The sequence below is a fragment of the Sinohyriopsis cumingii genome, chromosome 19, assembly GCF_028554795.1.
Source record: "Sinohyriopsis cumingii isolate HCF-2022 chromosome 19, ASM2855479v2, whole genome shotgun sequence".
Taxonomy (NCBI): Eukaryota; Metazoa; Mollusca; class Bivalvia; order Unionida; family Unionidae; genus Sinohyriopsis; species Sinohyriopsis cumingii.
The window spans coordinates 71,721,126-71,738,734 of record NC_142979.1 but is presented as its reverse complement, the minus strand read 5'-3'; the positions used below and the strand labels follow the sequence as shown (position 1 = coordinate 71,738,734).

The 17,609-nt window shown below is 36.4% G+C and overlaps 1 protein-coding gene across 1 annotated transcript in view; it reads left to right on the top strand.

Moving 5' to 3' along the window:
- The window catches only part of LOC149775937 (unconventional myosin-XIX-like), a 94,346-nt gene that overhangs the window by 14,012 nt on the left and 62,725 nt on the right, over positions 1-17,609 (top strand). Inside the window, exons 6-8 of the mRNA XM_089942985.1 lie at positions 3,849-3,910; positions 7,432-7,502; positions 10,749-10,818. Of these exons, the coding sequence (XP_089799111.1) occupies positions 3,849-3,910; positions 7,432-7,502; positions 10,749-10,818 (203 nt within the window). The remainder of the gene's footprint in view (positions 1-3,848; positions 3,911-7,431; positions 7,503-10,748; positions 10,819-17,609) is intronic.

Sequence of the window (17,609 nt, the reverse complement as noted above, 5' to 3'; positions counted from 1 at the left end):
GAAAAAAAATCGCAATTTGCGACATTGGCGAAGCCCAGGACGATCCCTGTGTTAAGGCAAAAAAAACCCGTCTTTCCTATTGCAGTGTTTTTAAAATCAGGATAGGTAGGTAGAGATTTATAAACAAAATTTAAACATTATAGATATGATACTGAAGGTATATACAGTGTACTAAGCATACCAAGTACTGGGCTAAACTAGATGCACAAATTTATATCGGTAATTTACACCCCAAAATTTTTTAACCCTGGGAGGTAAAAAGTGCTAGGGTCAGCAACAAAAAATGGGGATGGTTGGCCAACCACAAACAGACATATTTTGTTTTTGGTCTAATTAGAAAATAGTTTCAAACGCATGAAAGAGTTGGCCCTGAGGAATACAGGTAGGATATAATATAGGCTTTATAGATTAAATGAATTAAATTAGGTACATGTATGGTTACCAAATAAATGTAGCTTGAGACTGCAGATTTGAACTGTTTTCAAGATGAATTCACACAAGCTTTAGTTCCTGACACTCAGATATCACTAATCAAAGGAAACTTTAGCCTTTTTCTTTCTTTCTCCATTTGATGGCATTAATGTCATTTTCATCACAGGTATGTTTCACAAGAAATGAAAACAGCTTGCTGTCAAATTTTTGTGAGTCAACATACTTTTCTGCACTATTTTGAAAAGTCTCTACTGACAGTTTAGTGCCCTATAGAAATAAGCAGTTTTTATTATTATTGCATATTGAGGATTTAACAATATTGTCCAAATGAAACTGAGAAAGCTTTGATTCTTTCATGATTTATATTCAAGTTAATCACCAATATAATTTCAACACTGTTGCAACAAAATAGGGCATTGTTTATTTGCCAGTCAATTGCAGGAGCTTACATACACACTCAGTAGAACATGGTTTCTCTGAAGTATGTCAGAGTAGGCTTTAGGAGGGGCAGTCCTTTGCACAATATAAATGCATTGATAAGGTTTAACTGTTAATTGCACTTCATGTCTGTTTACTTAAGTCAATCCTTTAGATATTCTGCAAATTGGCCACAGCTGACCAGAATATGGAAAGGGGATAATCCTCAGTGAAAATGCAGACCTGCCAGCTCTTATGATTTTGCCATAAGTCTTACGAAATTTACCCTTAAAATATGAACTCAAGGTATACAAGCAAAAACTACAGAAAATTTATCATTGCTGAAAAATCCTGAATTTTTTTCCATCTATGTTTGATTTGGATCTGGATTTCATGTTAGAAGTAGTGAAATTTGTCAGGGAAGCAGACTAACTTTGCAGCAGCATGTCACTTTTAAACTACACATATTTGTTCATGCGAAGCATCTACATGATAAAACTGTTGATCATAGAATTTTTTAAAATGGCATCCAGCAAGCGATGCATGTTTAAGACAAAAGGGGCAATAAGCCTCTTGAAAAGCATTAATAATTAACACAGAAAAATAAAAAGGAATATTCAGATTCTTGTGAATAAAAGCTGGAAGGGACACAATTATGTTTATTGGACATCACGTGCCAATTTGAGTATGACTCATGGCGGGAAATATGATTGCCATCGTCATGTGAAATGGAAAAAAGAACTTCCAAGAATTACATCAGGTTGAGAGATAGCAACAACCCATTGAGTTCCATAGGGTTTGGGACTAAAATTTGTGCAACTGTACTAGTGGTAAATAAAGTATACATGTAATTTACAAACGTTTCAATTGAATATGATGTTTATCGTTGCTGCATGTTCTGAACACCGAATATTTAATTATTTTTTCCAGCTTTACAATAACAGCTTATGGTATTTTGTTACACATTACTGAAAACTGGTCAAACATATGGAAATAAATCAACTGCCTTACTGAGACGGACTCGTCAGGGTTGGCAGGTCTGAAAATGAGGCATGTCTCGGAGACATGTTGCAGTGAGAAATGGTGCATCCATGTAGAATTTCATGCAAATTTGACTCTCCGTGAAATTCAAGACAGGCTAGACCCCTGATATCTGATATGCAGGCATATCTCAGTCAAGAACAGATGAAACTACGTGACTGACTGTAACATGGATTCACTTTTGAGAAGGCCTTTATTTCGAGTAAGGAAACAAAAGTCTTATTAATGCAAAGAGTACAAAGGCTATATGTTTGGAATAAAAATTTAATTTATTTGAGTTACAATTCTACAAGATCTTTTAGACTGGGGTTTATTAAACCCAACAAATGTATTGCTTTTAGTACATGACTGTGACCTTGACCTCTTAGAGTCGGACAAGATCTTTTAGATTTAAATTTCCCAGATTTTATTTTTACTTGCCTTGTGAAAATTGCTCAGCTATTAATGACCAACTCTGATGGTAAGTTGGCAGGGTGGAGAGAGCAAAATGATAAGTATGTGTGTATGTGTCTGTTTCTGTATGTGTACCAAAGTGTCGGGGCCTTGAGTGGCCAAATGGTCTAAAGCACTCACTGCAACTGATCACTGCCATCTCACCTCTGTCTGCATGAGTTCGAATCTCAGGCACGGCCAGTGTGTATGCATGAGAAAGCTTGCCAGTAGCTTCTAGTAGTAGGGTTCTCCTGGGTTCTTCCTCCACCATTTATACTGGCTGCCATGTATAGCCTATCTTGTGCTGAAAAGTGGCATTAAACCCTATGACAACAACAGCCTAAGTGTAAGTTACAAACTGTCTAGCAAGTCATTATTGTTTGCAGGAAAAGGTTCTGTATATGTTACAGATTATGAATTTATGAAACTATCGCCAGTGTGAGAGTTGATTATGAAAGATTATTAAAAAAAACTATCTCATTTGAAATCAGAATGGATGTTAATTATAAGCAGTGACATGCATTTAGACGTCTGTCACCTCTAGGTCCATGGAAAATTAGTATCACCGATCTTATTTTTGATAACTACTTATTAGTGTTTTGTTCACTATGTATTTTTATTCACTTCAGGATTTCTTTGTTCTTGTTCTTTGGGTGATGGGTTTGAAGAAAAAAACATGACACTAGAATTTTGCAACCCTTTAAATTATGCTACCTGAGGCCAGAGCCTAGTTGGCCTGTACACATATATGTCACTGGTTGTATGAAATGCATTATTTGTTCCTTTGGCTGTTCGAAAGTTCATTTCAGAAGTGATTAAATATCCAACCCAGCTATAACCAGATCTTTCAAATACTTAATGTCATTTGCAAAAAAAGAAATGTTTTCATGAAGTCTATCCTATCAAAAGTTGCATGCTTAGCATCATAGCATTGGAATGAGTGACATTATTCAAGTGCATCCAGAAATACAGTATAGAGTATTTTGTATGCACTTAGAAATTTTTGTACCACTGACATATCTAGTCTTTCTGTAAAGGTTTTTATGCATTATTATTCAGTTTACTTGATCCCTTATGCCCATAAATATTAATACATAAAAAATGTACTTAACGTTGTTTGTTTTTTTACTTCAGTTCAACTGAAATTCATAGAAGTGAAAATAACTGGTTATATGTTATATACTCCAATATGGAGTACAGTTATCGGGTATGATCAAAACATATTTCAGATATGGAGAAAGTCTATGGAGAATGTATGAACTTAACTTGAAAGAAAGACAGGAACCTATGCAGATTGGCCATGTAGCACTTAAGATTTCATATATCAGCATGACCATTTTTACTCTCAACATATTTCATATCCTTTTGCAACTCTAGAAGAATTAATGTGAAAATTTCCTGCTTTTTGTTGCACTTAAATGTAGTATTATTAAGAACCAATATAAATGGTACTGATTTCATATTCATCAGTATAATTAAATCTGGATATCTCCGTATGAATGGCATTGTCTTTTTGTCTCTCACAGACTGTTTCTGCCCGCCACTTGGTTCAATATGTAACACTAGTGTCCAGCCCTGGCACTATCAGGTAAGTAGACAAATATATCTCACACAACTCAAGATACATTTTGTGATGATAAGTTATCCATCTGTCTGTGCATATTGCAAATGTTTTTAAGAAGAGTTAGTGTCTCAGCTAGCCACCTACCCCTCTGTGTCCCATCACTATTTCTTTTGCAGCCTTCTCATTAACCATTGAAGCTTTTGGATCTTATTCAAAAGTATAAGGCTTTGTCAATGCAACAATATAAGAAAAACTTTGTGATGTTGTATAAATGTATGTTTCAAGTGTTGCAATTTATGACAAGTTTCTAAGCCAGCTGTTGGCTGCTTTGAGAACACTGCTGTTATTGAACTGAATTTGCCATATGAATATTATTTAAAATAATTTAAAATCCATTTGAATAGACAGGATCCAGGTCATATTCTTTAGTTGAGAGATTCTTGGAGATTCCTTAGCTCACTGAAGTACCTTCCACCTATTTTCGGTCTAAATTGTGCTCAGTCTTTATTTGTACACAAATATTTTTGCTCTTCATTGGTCAAAATTTGTCATGCCTTCCCTGTGAAATGTAATACTTAAAATTTATCTCATTACTCAAACTTTTCTCTTAGTTATACAAAGTAAATGACCCTTTATTCCAAGTAATGAATAGCGGTTTTCATCCTGGGTTATTCACTCTGCACACAGACAACAAACCCAAAACCAAATGAATTATACTTTCCCAAAATAGGCATTATACAAACTGTGGGATGGAGGGCATAGACATGATTGCTCCACTAAAAGGATGAGCATCTCACAGTGTTTGTTTAGCACAACAAGAGACAATTGGTTTATACATGTGTGCGCGATATCCCTGTGGGATCCTGCACTGGATCATTGTCTCACCATCAAAAGTATCCCAGCTGAATCAAGCAAAGTGGCAAATTCATCTCTTGGTCAAAGGTTTCATGAATGAGGAGTGGCACTGTGCATTTACTACTTACCAGATGAGATTCAGTTCTCTCCTTTGATGCCAATAGAAGATAAAGAAGGCATACTACTGGGTGACACTGGTAGAGGTAGGATACTCGGCATTTCCTCGTCCTCTTACCTACTCTCCTAATATAATGTGATCAGGTAATGTATTTGATGGAGAAAGCAATGCTTTAACAAATTATGTTTCTCCTATAATACTTACCTATCACATTAGATATAATCTCTCCCTCCTTTCCCCACAATGCGAGCATCATTTAAGGTTGTCGCTCAAGAAAAAGACTCATTTAAACAGGATATAACAGTATCCACCTGGCAGATTGAAAGGGGAGTTATCCTGTAACAGTTGCTTCCCTTCATTTATCCCTTTATTTATATATATATATATATATATATATATATATATATATATATATATATATATATATATATATATATATAAAGTGTGACACTGCTATAGCACGCTCTGTTATAACATCAATTCGGATATAACATGGTTGTGGTATGGCTCTCAAAATTTCATATACATGTATTTTTCTTGTATACAAAAAAACTTTCTTAACAAGTACAAAAAAAAGTAAAATGTTTATTATCATTTTGAGGAAGAGATCGCGTATGAATAATACAAGACGATTGTGGCTTGGCTCCTGAAAAAGTATTTTTTCTTCTTCTTAAAAGTACAAAAAATAACACATAAAAAGTTTATTCTGGGATCGCTTAGGTCTTCTCCAATGCCGTAAACTTGGATTGTTTTTCCTTATTGGCTGCAAAACATACCATGTTGTGATTTTTTTATTGGCGACATTGTTGGCTGTTTAAACTTTTATATATAACCATTGGTTTGGAGTGCAGAAATTCAGAGGTTCCACGAAAGGAAGCCGCAAACTGGATATAAAATGAACTGAAATTTATCTATTGTTACATAAACAATTTCTTTGTCCATATTGACAAACCATCTAAACAGTGCATTGTTATATCATAATCTGCCTATCTTGACATCTAGCATGAGTTCTATATGTTGTGAAATATCCGCTTTTTTGCTGTTGACATTTTTGGTAAAGGAGATCAGTCGGATGAAGCATTGTCTCGTAATTTATCTTTCGTCAGATTTTCGTCCGCTTTTTGTAAGTAATATTTTTTACAAAGACTGACATTTGTATCTGGATGGTTATTAAAATTCCTCTTCTTTTCACTCAGAATTATATCCTTCAGAACACTCACATTTTCTGTAATAATCCCTGTCATCAGAACACCTGTGTCTCTCTCGTCCATTGACCCTTTGTTAATTTTCAGATGAATGCGTGGAAGGCAAAATGCTACCACAAATATAACAAAAATTTTTTTTATATAAACAAAAAATACATCTTACTTATTGGTTTATTCAATAGGCATGGAGGGACAGTAACTAGAATAGTACAAACGACGCCCAATTCCTTTTTATAAAATTACCCAGATACAATAGTTTGCTGAAATTTCAAAGGAAACTAATTACCTTTGAAGCACCGATTGTTATGAAACGTACTCGGCAAATAGAAAACATACCAGTCTCAATCATGGAATACAATTATTTGATGTTGCCGCCACAATAAGAAATGGGCATTTGTTTGGTTCTCAAAAGCTGTCCTTTAGTGGTGACTTCAATAGCGCATGCACCTTTCATCAAAGAAAGCCAACTACACTCTTTCAGTAACAACAGAGAACTTTTTTCAAAGGAAGTTAGTACCAAACTTAAATAAAAGTGATGGAATCTGATAGATTTTTGCATTTTCCAATGTGACTGGAACACATTAACTGTGCTGTGAATGTTTCCTTTTTGTAGGGAAAAAGTGTATGCTTATGAATGCTACCAATGGCGGCTTGAAATTCAAACTAACTTTTACCAACTTGGAATGTACTGAAAAGTAAATGTGCTACATCATTTGTTATGTGATTGTGCTATGTTTTTCCACTGAATTCAGACCAATATGACCTGTTACAAAATTATTGAATATTTTAAAGCTGTGTTTGTGCATATTTTCGATGTAAGCACTTGTGTTGTGGACTCAATGTATATGATGATGTTCATGGGTGAGTACATGGTGTTGATACTCTATTCATGCTATACATTGGACATTTATATATAAACAGGATTCACGTATATGTACCAATTTGTGGTCCTCTAAATAAAGTAAATTATTATATATGTTTTCTCTGTTTTCACTACAGGTGTATTTCTCATTTAATATGCATCAATTTAAGATGGTAACTGCTGATGAAGCACGTATTTTACTGCCCGCATTTGTTACCTACACCCCCAGTCCCCATTTTTGAGGGGTACATTTTCTTCAGACATCTGACCTGTTTGCTTATATCATGGTTCCGTCTATAACGTGGTCAGGTTCTCTGGCTCCTGACTATCATGTTATGGTGGGGTCACATTGTATGTATGTATTTTCCATCTTTCCAGGAGGGGTGGATTTGGCGGTAGCAAGGAGAGTTATTATAATGTAATGTGATCACTTAAGAATTATAGAATAAACAGTGTATTAAAAAATGTGTTTTTATATGGTTTTCTTGTTCTTTTTGTATTGTAGGTGTGAGGACTGGAAAGGGGAAGAAATCGAGAGAAGAATTCTGCAGTCTAATTTAATACTTGAAGCATTTGGTACGAACTTAAAATTTTATAATATATACATATGACCTTCATGTACTAGATGTAAATATCAACTTACTGGATGTAGATTATTTTGCATAATTTTCATATAACCTTACCAAATTAAACACTGATAATGCCTAGATTTGATAGGTAAGTATTACCTTACCTATGTTTGGTAGGTGCATGTAACTTTTGCCACAATATAGAAGCTACATGTAATCTTCTCTTGGTTTTGTTGGTTTATATAATATTGCTTTAGTTTGGTAAGTACATGTAACCTTGCCTAATGTTTGGTAAGTACATGTAACCTTTCCTGATGTTTGGTAGGTACATGTAACCTTGCCTAATGTTTCCTAAGTACATATAACCTTGCCTAATGTTGGTAAGTACATATAACCTTTCCTAATGTTTGATAGGTACATGTAACCTTTCCTAATGTTTGGTAGATACATGTAACATTTCCTAATGTTTTGGTACATAAATATAACCTTGCCTAATATTTTGTAGGTACATATAACCTTGCCTAATGTTTTTCTGGTACATATAATATTATCTAAGTTTTGTTTAAAATATGTTTCTCAAACTCTGTTCATGGTAGAATCATAAAACTTGATCATGTTCATATCTGTTTGTACCATACCCTTACAACAAACTGCATTTCATATTTTGCAGGCTTTGGTTTTTTACTACTGTGTGTATATTGTTGTACCAGAAATAATAAAGCCTGGTGAAGAGGTGCATCTTAATGAGCACATCCTTGTCACAAAAGTGGGCCACTGTGAATCATATTGCACACTTCACTGGCTTGGGTTAAGTTATTGTGAATTACATTTCACATTTTGCTGGCTTGTGTTAAGTTTTTCCATTTAGCTCATGACCATATTTCTGTTTTATCTATTCTATAATACAGACTAGATTTTTCTCTGTTTTAAGGCAGAATTCCGCTTTTCTCCTGACTTGAGTCAGATTTTTCCTGATATAGTCCATTTTTTATATCATCTCTGATCTGGTTTTAAAAAAATGGTCTGTATGCTGCCATTCCGCAAGGACCCGCAAAAAGAGCTCGACTGGCATATCAACAGGTTGTGTCCAATGGAGAAAAAGACAAGTGAATGTAGGGATTATTTATATATAGTTGATATACTTGGGTGTTTATTTTGCAGATTTGTAATGAAAAGAGAGTAATATAATATATTTGCTGCAAAAACTGACAAATTATTGTGACTTAATTATGATGTAAACACTGACATGCATATGAAATAACTTCAGCATCAGTAGTATTGGAGAACAAATTCATGTGACTATAAATATTGTGAAATTATTAAGTTAAGTTGAACATTTTTGGTAAGTTTATTAGTTTTTCAAATGATTATTTTGGTTTCTTTTATGATCATAAGTTGCACCAGGAGTAGCTTTTATGAGTGTAAAATGCCTTCAGCCCCCTGGACCCTTGGATCGGGGGCATTCTCCCTCAAGACCCCGTTGAGGGAGGACCCCCAAACCCCTCTTAAATTCTTTTCAGCTTTATGGAAGACCAAAATCATGTCTGGTAATACTATTATACTTGGAATCATGAAACTTGGTGAGAGGACAGAGTATTTGAGTACTATACTGTCATCCTGAAAGAAGGTCACAGAGCCAAATTTCACATTTCACTGACTTTGATTAAATTTGACTTTTTACTGTTCATGCTTTAATCAATAAATCAGATGATGCTTCTCACTTAGTATTAAACCCGTACCAAAAAAGGTCACTGTGACATATTATATTTTCTGTTTTCTGACACTTTTTGTTGATGGACACCATGTTTTTTCACCCAGATCATATTTTTTTACCTTTTAATGTTCAGACATTATTTATATGTCATGTTTTAGATACAAATGCAGCTCTGCAGTGATAAGACAAAGTAGACAAATTCCACTTTCAGTTTGTTGGGGAATAGCTTGCTTGTAATAGAAAATATACATGATAAAATACAGAATTTTTATGATCCAAATTGATGAAAATCAGGAGAAACGTGCTTCTCTATTCATTAATACACTGATATGGATATAACATTTAGTTGAAACAAAATCACCTACCTGTGGATAAGAGAAATCACAAATGTAAAATCATTTGAAGACTATGTCACCTTTAATGAAGGTGATAAGCATTAGAGTGAGAACCTTCAACTTGAAGAGTTTTGTTTAATACCGCCTGTGTAGAATAATAAAAAATTTAAATAATTCTAAAAAAATTGCAAAGGAAAACATCCATTTCTTCTGTGTTTTATATATTAGGAATTTTTATGTATTTAAAATGTAATGTAGTTTCCTACTAGTCTTATAAACGCTTTTGTACCGGACCACACAAAATGGAATCACAATTAAGCGATGGTTCTCATTATCTCCAGACTTTAAACTTTTTAGAAACCTACAAATTGTCTCAGGTGCAAGAATAGTGTTGAATATACTGGGAAATTGAAGAAAAATTTATAAGACGAGGAGACTTTAGATAGCTACAGTACACAGATTTTAGGATTTAATGTTTCTAATATTTTGGAGAAACCTACAAATTACTAATTTTTGTGTTGTGTCTACTTGCAATTTAAAAATTGTGAATATTGGAAAATATTTCTCCCCACTAATATGCTATGTGTCGTCTGTTTAATTCACATTCAAAGTATGCATTTCATCTTGCCATATGAGTCAGTTCTTGTCTGCACTATTAAAAACACTATTAAGAGGGATGATGCTGATCCAGAAAGAATAGTTATGGAACGAAAAGTGTTGCTTAATACTTATGAATGAAATTAGGATTTTTAAGTTTTTAAATATTGCACATACCTTGGACTATTCCCATATGGCACTTGTCTAACTACTAGCTCTAGTTATTATCTATCCATTTTATATGATCCCCTAAATGTTTCATGTTGGAATTTTTAATTCAGTCCTGCACAGCAATCTATTGATCAGAAAGCAGCTTGCAAATCAGTAAGTATTTCGACATCATCTGCCCTAATGGATTTTTTGTTTAGTGATTCTGGTGCCATTGACATTTTGCTCCTGTAACATATCAAAAGCTATATTATCTGTCATTTACAGTGAAGCAGAAATTCTGTCAAAGATTACATATTATTCAGTCAATGTTATCTTCCCAGTAAATATTACACATCTGAAAGATAAAAAGATTAACTGAACTAATTTGTAAAATTTTAAAGTGTTTAGCTTCTTTCTTATAGACTCTTTGAAATACAGTAGGTGTTGTCTTTTTCAGGTAATTCTGTCACCCAGAGAAACGATAATAGCTCCAGATTCGGGAAATATATTCATCTGCAGCTTAGCAGGTAGGTGTTTGTATGTATAGAGAGAGATGTTAATAAATATATTTCTTTGACAAATTACATTAGAACCTCAGTAGTTTGAACCTCAAAAGGAAGTGGTTTGAGACATCATTAGTTAGATGACATGATTCAAGATAATATTGCACATACTTTTAAAGGTCCTAAATAGCAATTTTAGTGATTCTTGTTGTCAGAGTTATCCCTATTTTAGTTACCATATTCAAACATAAAAATAAGAGTTATAGTTCAGTGTTTAAAGACGTTGGTTTAAAGCAAGTATTGCTTGGCTGGCACCATACATTTTTGGAGCTGACCCCAAAATCCATGTAGTAACATTTAGTTTCTTTCTCTGGCCAGATCTTTCCACATTAAACATTGGTAATGTGAATGTTTTATGATTCTATGCCCCACCATGTATGGTAAATCTCATGATTGTTATACCTCACCTATATAAGGCATATACTGTTACCTTTGACCTTTCCTATGTTTATCGATGTTTATCGATATGTTTATCAATATGTATACATGTCTATATTTTGAGTCAGTTTCTCCTGACCCATCGCTGCATAATCACATTACATTAGGAATATTAGCCTGCTATCTCATTAATCCAGCCCTACTAAAAGACAAAGGGCAGTAATTCTTGCCCATTACTTCCACATGATACCACCAGGTGTGGCCAGTTTTTAGCTTTGCTGTGTGCTGAGACACACATAATGCAATAGCCTCTGACAATCCATCCACTTTTTGTGTTCCTATGGACCCACCCGACGTTCATTATGCATTTATGAGGCGGATTTATTGATCTACTGCAGGTTGTATCCTTTATTTTACAATTTCTGCCAATATTTTGAGAGATTTGTCACTTGTTGGGACTTTATCTTGTAGGACAAACCATCCCACCACACTATCGTCGACCTTATACAAGATCATTACAGGTTAGCATACATTTGACTTTATTTGTTTACTCTGTCCGCTACAGAGCTCTTAATAGTGAAATTCTGAAGCGCTGCTTGATATTTATGCTAATTTATTCATATTTCATGCTGTCTTGATAGAATTATTATTAACCAAGCATGCAGCATAAATTTTAAACAGTGGCCGAGTGGTCTAAAGGGCTCTCTGTTACGGATCATTGCCATCTCACCTCTGTCTGTGTGGGTTCGAGTCTCCGATTCGGCCAATGTGTGTATGTGAGAAAGCTTGCCAGTAGCTTCTCATGGTTCGGTGGTTCTTTCCGGGGTTTTCCTGGGTTCTTCCTCCATCATTAATACTGGCCGCCATGTATAGCCTATCGTGTGCTGAAAAATGGCATTAAACCCTACAACAACAACAAGTTTTAAACAGGGCCATGGGTTTCTGATATGACACTTCACTGATCTTTTAGTTACAATAGTGTTTTTAATGACCTAATAATTTCATACATTACTAGTTTCTGCTTTATTTTATGTTTTGTGTCATTTTAGCATATATCAATTAAACTTTCTACAGGCCACTTCAGAGCATGGAAGTTTACCATGACTCCTGTTTTGTTTATGTTATGTATACATGATTTCTGTTATGCAGCATCAATAACATGTGGTCACAACAATGTTTTGTTTCAGCGACCTAGTAATTTCAACATCTTTTTAATTTCTCTTAGGTGTGTTTCTTGTATTAGAGCATGGTACCCTACTATGACTGGTTCAATTTATAGTATGTACACATTGTCCCTTCTTTATTAACTGTTAGTTACTGCAGTGTGTTAGTGACCTAGTAATTTCAACACATTACATGTACTAGTTTCTGCTTTAATTAGTACGTTTCTTTTGTGTTGTTTCCACAGAATATTAATTTAATCAATCTGTATACAATTTCAAAGCATGGAAGGCCGCTATGACTCCTGCTTTGTTATGTTATGTTTACATTGTTTCTGATATACAGCGTCTATAATATGCAGTATGGGCTGCTGGGTTAGATGGTTTATATTATTAGCTAGTTAGTCACATAATAATTTGCTAATCTATGCTTTGTTTTCTCTCATCTTGAGGGGCCCCAAATGGCTGAGTGGTCTAAAGCACTTTCCATTGCGGATCATTGCCATCTCACCTCTGTCTGTGTGGGTTCGAGTCTTGGATTCAGCCAATGTGGGTATGTGAGAAAGCTTGCCAGTAGCTTCTCGTGGGTCAGTGGTTCTTTCCAGGGTTTTCCCGGGTTCTTCCTCCACCATTAATACTGGCTGCCATGTATAGCCTATCGTGTGCTGAAAAATGGCATTAAACCCTACAATTACAACAACAATTCTCTCATCTTGTGTCATTTCAGGAGGAATGTTTACTATACGCATGATGTACACATGCACAAATACCACCCTGTGTGGTATTGAAGGGAAGGAGCTAATATGCAGTGCTTGGTTGGAAAAACATGCACTGCTATACTTATGAAAGTGGCAGAGGGTAAAGAGAGATGTTCGAGGTCAAGGCAGGATAACTCTGACATCCTTAGTCTCCAACCCCAAATCAGCCTCAGTGGCAAGCCTTGTGGGTGTCTCTGGAATCACCACTCTCCACCAGCTAAAGTTAATCACACGGAACCAACGCATACCGTTACATCAGGGGACGGAGAGGACAAAGGAGGGGACCATCCATCACTGAATAAGATGTGTCAATTTGTACAGCAGTCGAAGCCACACTCTCTTCAATCTGAGCAAAACATCAGGGGAATACATACATGCCAACCATTATACTTTGGCTAATCATTAGACTTTTTTTGGCTAAATTATGCCTTACGTGTAATCATGTTTGAATTACATATTTTTGGTATATCCCCCTCCAAAAAAAATAATAATTTGTTTTCTCATTTTTATTAACATCTCATCAATCCCACAGATGATATTCTAGAAAAGATGGCTTCTGTGTAACTATGACATAAGAGTACGCTTGTCCATAGACTTGCATGCACTTTCCTAACAGTATTATGTTCAATTTATTGCAGCTGCCCTATTTCCAAGAAACATACTGGTTCTACTTTCAAACTTTTGACCTCGGTTTCTATTTGTTGCAGCTGTATGACTTAGTTAGGAGAGAACAGACTGGTTTTCTAAGTGGTAATCTTTGTTCAAAGTCACAACTTTTACAGAACCAATCTGTAGGAATTTGGCGCTAAACGTCAAGTCAGATTTATTCTAGTCAATGAGTATGTTAGAGCAAGAATGTTTTTCAGATAATTTCACAGATGGATTAAGAAAAGATGAAAAATCAATTCAGAGATGAATACATGAATTACACAATGTAGCATTCCATTCTAGGGCAGCTTCACACCCATTGTAGGCTGTGTGGAAAGGATTTTAATATTGGTCATGGTGGTAAAACAAAGAAACCTTGAATTAGCTTGTTTTACTAACTCCAGTACTAAGGTAACTTTTTTTTTTTACAGCAGAACTAAATTGTGGGCATTAATTTTATAAATGCAGAGGCGTTATGTACCAAGTTCTTAATAGAACACAGACTACCCTAGTGGTAGAAGACTACATTGGTCCTTTGTTCAAACGGATGTTTCCTGATTCCAAAATTGCAGAAAATATGCATATGCAAGAACAATCATCTAATATTGTTAGGTGTTTAGCAGACGTTACTTCATTTAAAATTGCAGAAGCCATGAAAATTGGGCCATTTCGTATTGCAAGAAACAGGAGTAGTGATTATGATGACAGAAAGTGGTACCCAGTCTGTGTAAGAGACTTTGACAATGAAAAGGGCAAAGTCAGAGGGCTCTTCTTTCATTACCAGAATCAACAGTGGATTCCACTGGAGAAAACAATTTTTATTTGCTTGATAATTATTTGCTTGATAATGCTTTGAATAAATATAAGTTGGCAGAACTGTATGGGGTTTTCAGCTGATACTGCATCAGTGATGACTGGATTCATAAAGGAGTTGAATTCTATATTTTGAAAAATGTCTCCATCTTTGTTCATATCAGGTTGTCACTGTCATATGATGTACCATGCTACTGGAAAGGCTGCTGATAAATTAGAAGTAGAACTCCTGAAGTATCAAGTTGGCACTCTACCTGACAATGTACTTCATGCAGACTGAGTTGATTTTTTTCATTATATCTCGCAGCTGAAAGACCCAATAACTGGAAGATATAAATTTCCTCTTCTTTGTCAGGTTATGAAAGGACTATTGGTTCTTTACCATTCTAACGCTGACTGAGAGATTGTTCAGTATTGTTAACAAAAGTAAAACTGAATTCATTTCCAGGCTCTGTAGCCCAGCACTTAGTGTTCTTCTGGTGTGCAAAACATTCATAGTCTCAGCTGGTACAAAGTGTTTTGAAATGCAGTATGAGAGTCTTGCTTTGTAAAGCTGAAAGTGTAATGTACGAAGCAGTAATTGATGTTAAAAGTCCAGAGGGATAAATAAATCATTTTGTACATATGCTTATTGAATTTTTATTATGTTATATGAGGATTGCTCTTTTTGTCCACTTGCATTACACTTTTTCCTCGCCAAGGGTTGGCATGTGCATGTATGGGAATATTCCCCATTTTTAGGCAACTCAGATGGGGTAAGCCTCCACGTACCTCAAACATGGCCCAGTTTTCCCAGCATGGAGACCTCCTGGCTGAAATGGGCCAAGTGCACAATTTTTACAGTGATTTTAGTAATAGATCCATCCATTTAGCTGGTCAGTTGGCAACATGTCATTTCACTGGTGATTTCGATGAAAAATCTGCTTGTTCAGCCAGAGCTTTGGAGCGGCCAGCACAGGTGTGTGCCAGTCCGACATTATGCAGCGATGGTGCAGGAAAGGCAGGCATTGTGACGATGCCAGCAGTGCTGTCTTTACCAGCAATGCTGGATATTAGAGTACTCACAGCTTATACTCAAGATAGAGCTTGTGTCTTGAACAGATGCGATTGAGTCGAGTCATCAAGGCCACCTGGCATGACTTATGCTGAGCTTCAAGCCGAGCCAGATGAGAACCTGATGCACAGTAAAGGTGATGAATCATAGATAGTCACATGTGCACCCACAGAGACCCCTATCATGCAATAGTACAGTGGCTGTATGAAACAATTTGAGCTCACTGGACCTCAGAAGGGGGTTACTGATCAAGGTCAGTTGGAGAGGCTTCGGGTTCTGTTTATCAACAATCCCCTTGCCCCTCCACACGATACATGGTCAGATTGGGAGATGGATGCCTTTTGATAACAGAGGATCTGTTTGCTCATATATGATGCAGGAGCTTGTGCTAGCAACAAATTCCCCAATGAGTTACTCAAGACTTGCTTTTGGCATGCAAATAGGTGGATGCCCATCATCATCTGGAGTCTTCTCCCTATATTCAAGACTGGGAAGGCAATGTCATTCTGCCTCTGTGTCAGACGGGGCGAGTATGCCATTAGTCTCGATCTGACTGATGTATACTTACACATTCCTATCCACCCCACATTTTCTGCCACACTGTTATCAATTCATTGTTCTTCCCTTTATCCATCATCAACCGCTGGGCTTTCAGTCACACTATGGACTTGGCTGTCTCCTCATTCCAGGTGTTGTCATCTACATCGACAACAGCATACATGGGCAGCATATTATAGAAATACTTGGTAAGTTCTATGTACTCCAAGGCTGAACGATCTTCCTTCTCTGCTAGATCATCCAGGCCTTTTTGCGAACTGGGAAATTCAGACCTACATCCCAGAATTTCATCCATTTGGGCTCTCACTTCCTTACCAACTGGAATCTGGTGCATCCACTTGTGTTCACACTCCCAGAATCATCGATCTCATCGAGTCTGTTTCCATCAAGACTTGGATTTCATTGGGGGAGTTCTTTCAACTACTACAGCAGTGGACATGACCCTGCTTGGCTGTCTCGTTATACGGGCCTTGTCAGTGCATTGGCACCCCATTTTACATCCTCTTAATAAAGCAGTCATGATCACACCTGAAATTTGATCATTTCTATGTCAATGGGGCAATCCAGGCTGGCTGACCATTGGAATCACGCTGAAGAACCCCAGGTGGAAATAATGTAAAGTACCACTGCCAGTGCACATGGTGGGAGTACCCACCTGTTGCTGACCTTCACTATCATTAGCGACACCTGGGGAATGGCTTCTGCGCATCAATATCCTAGAAGGGAAGGCTGTCATCAGTACCTTTCATTTCTGTAAAGATCAATACTGGGGACGAAATGGTTCTCTTTTGATCAGACAAAACTGTTGGTGACCTATATCCACAATTAGGGAGGTACCAGACGACTTGTCCAGAGTTCTGATTTGGCATTTACATGGTTGCAACAATCTCCATATCAACATACAAGTCAGACACATTCTGGCTGCATCAGTGGCTTTGCCGAGAATCAATCCAGGAGTCATGACCTTCACCTTCAAGGGCATCCAACGATCGACCGCTTGGAGACGAGGTGGGATAAACAGCTACCCACCTGCATCCCCCATTTCCAAACACAGCAGCTTGGGCCATGAGATGCACTGTCAGCCATCTGGGCCTGTGCCACCCCTCTTATGGTGCTACGATTATGGGGTCAGAATGGCAAGATGATTCTTTCCACAACTGACTTTCTTTCTCTGGCTCTGTTCTTAGAGGAGAAACATTTGGATCCCAATCGCTATCAAAGGCTTCTGCCCTATGATATTGGACAAATTCCAGCATCATGGCAACACGTTTGGGTGGATAGAGACCTATTGGGTCTTTCAGACAATATTGGTCTCCTTGACCAATATCCCTTATTTGTCTCCAAAGGGATCCAATCGGAGTTTGTTAACATGGCTAGATTCGAACT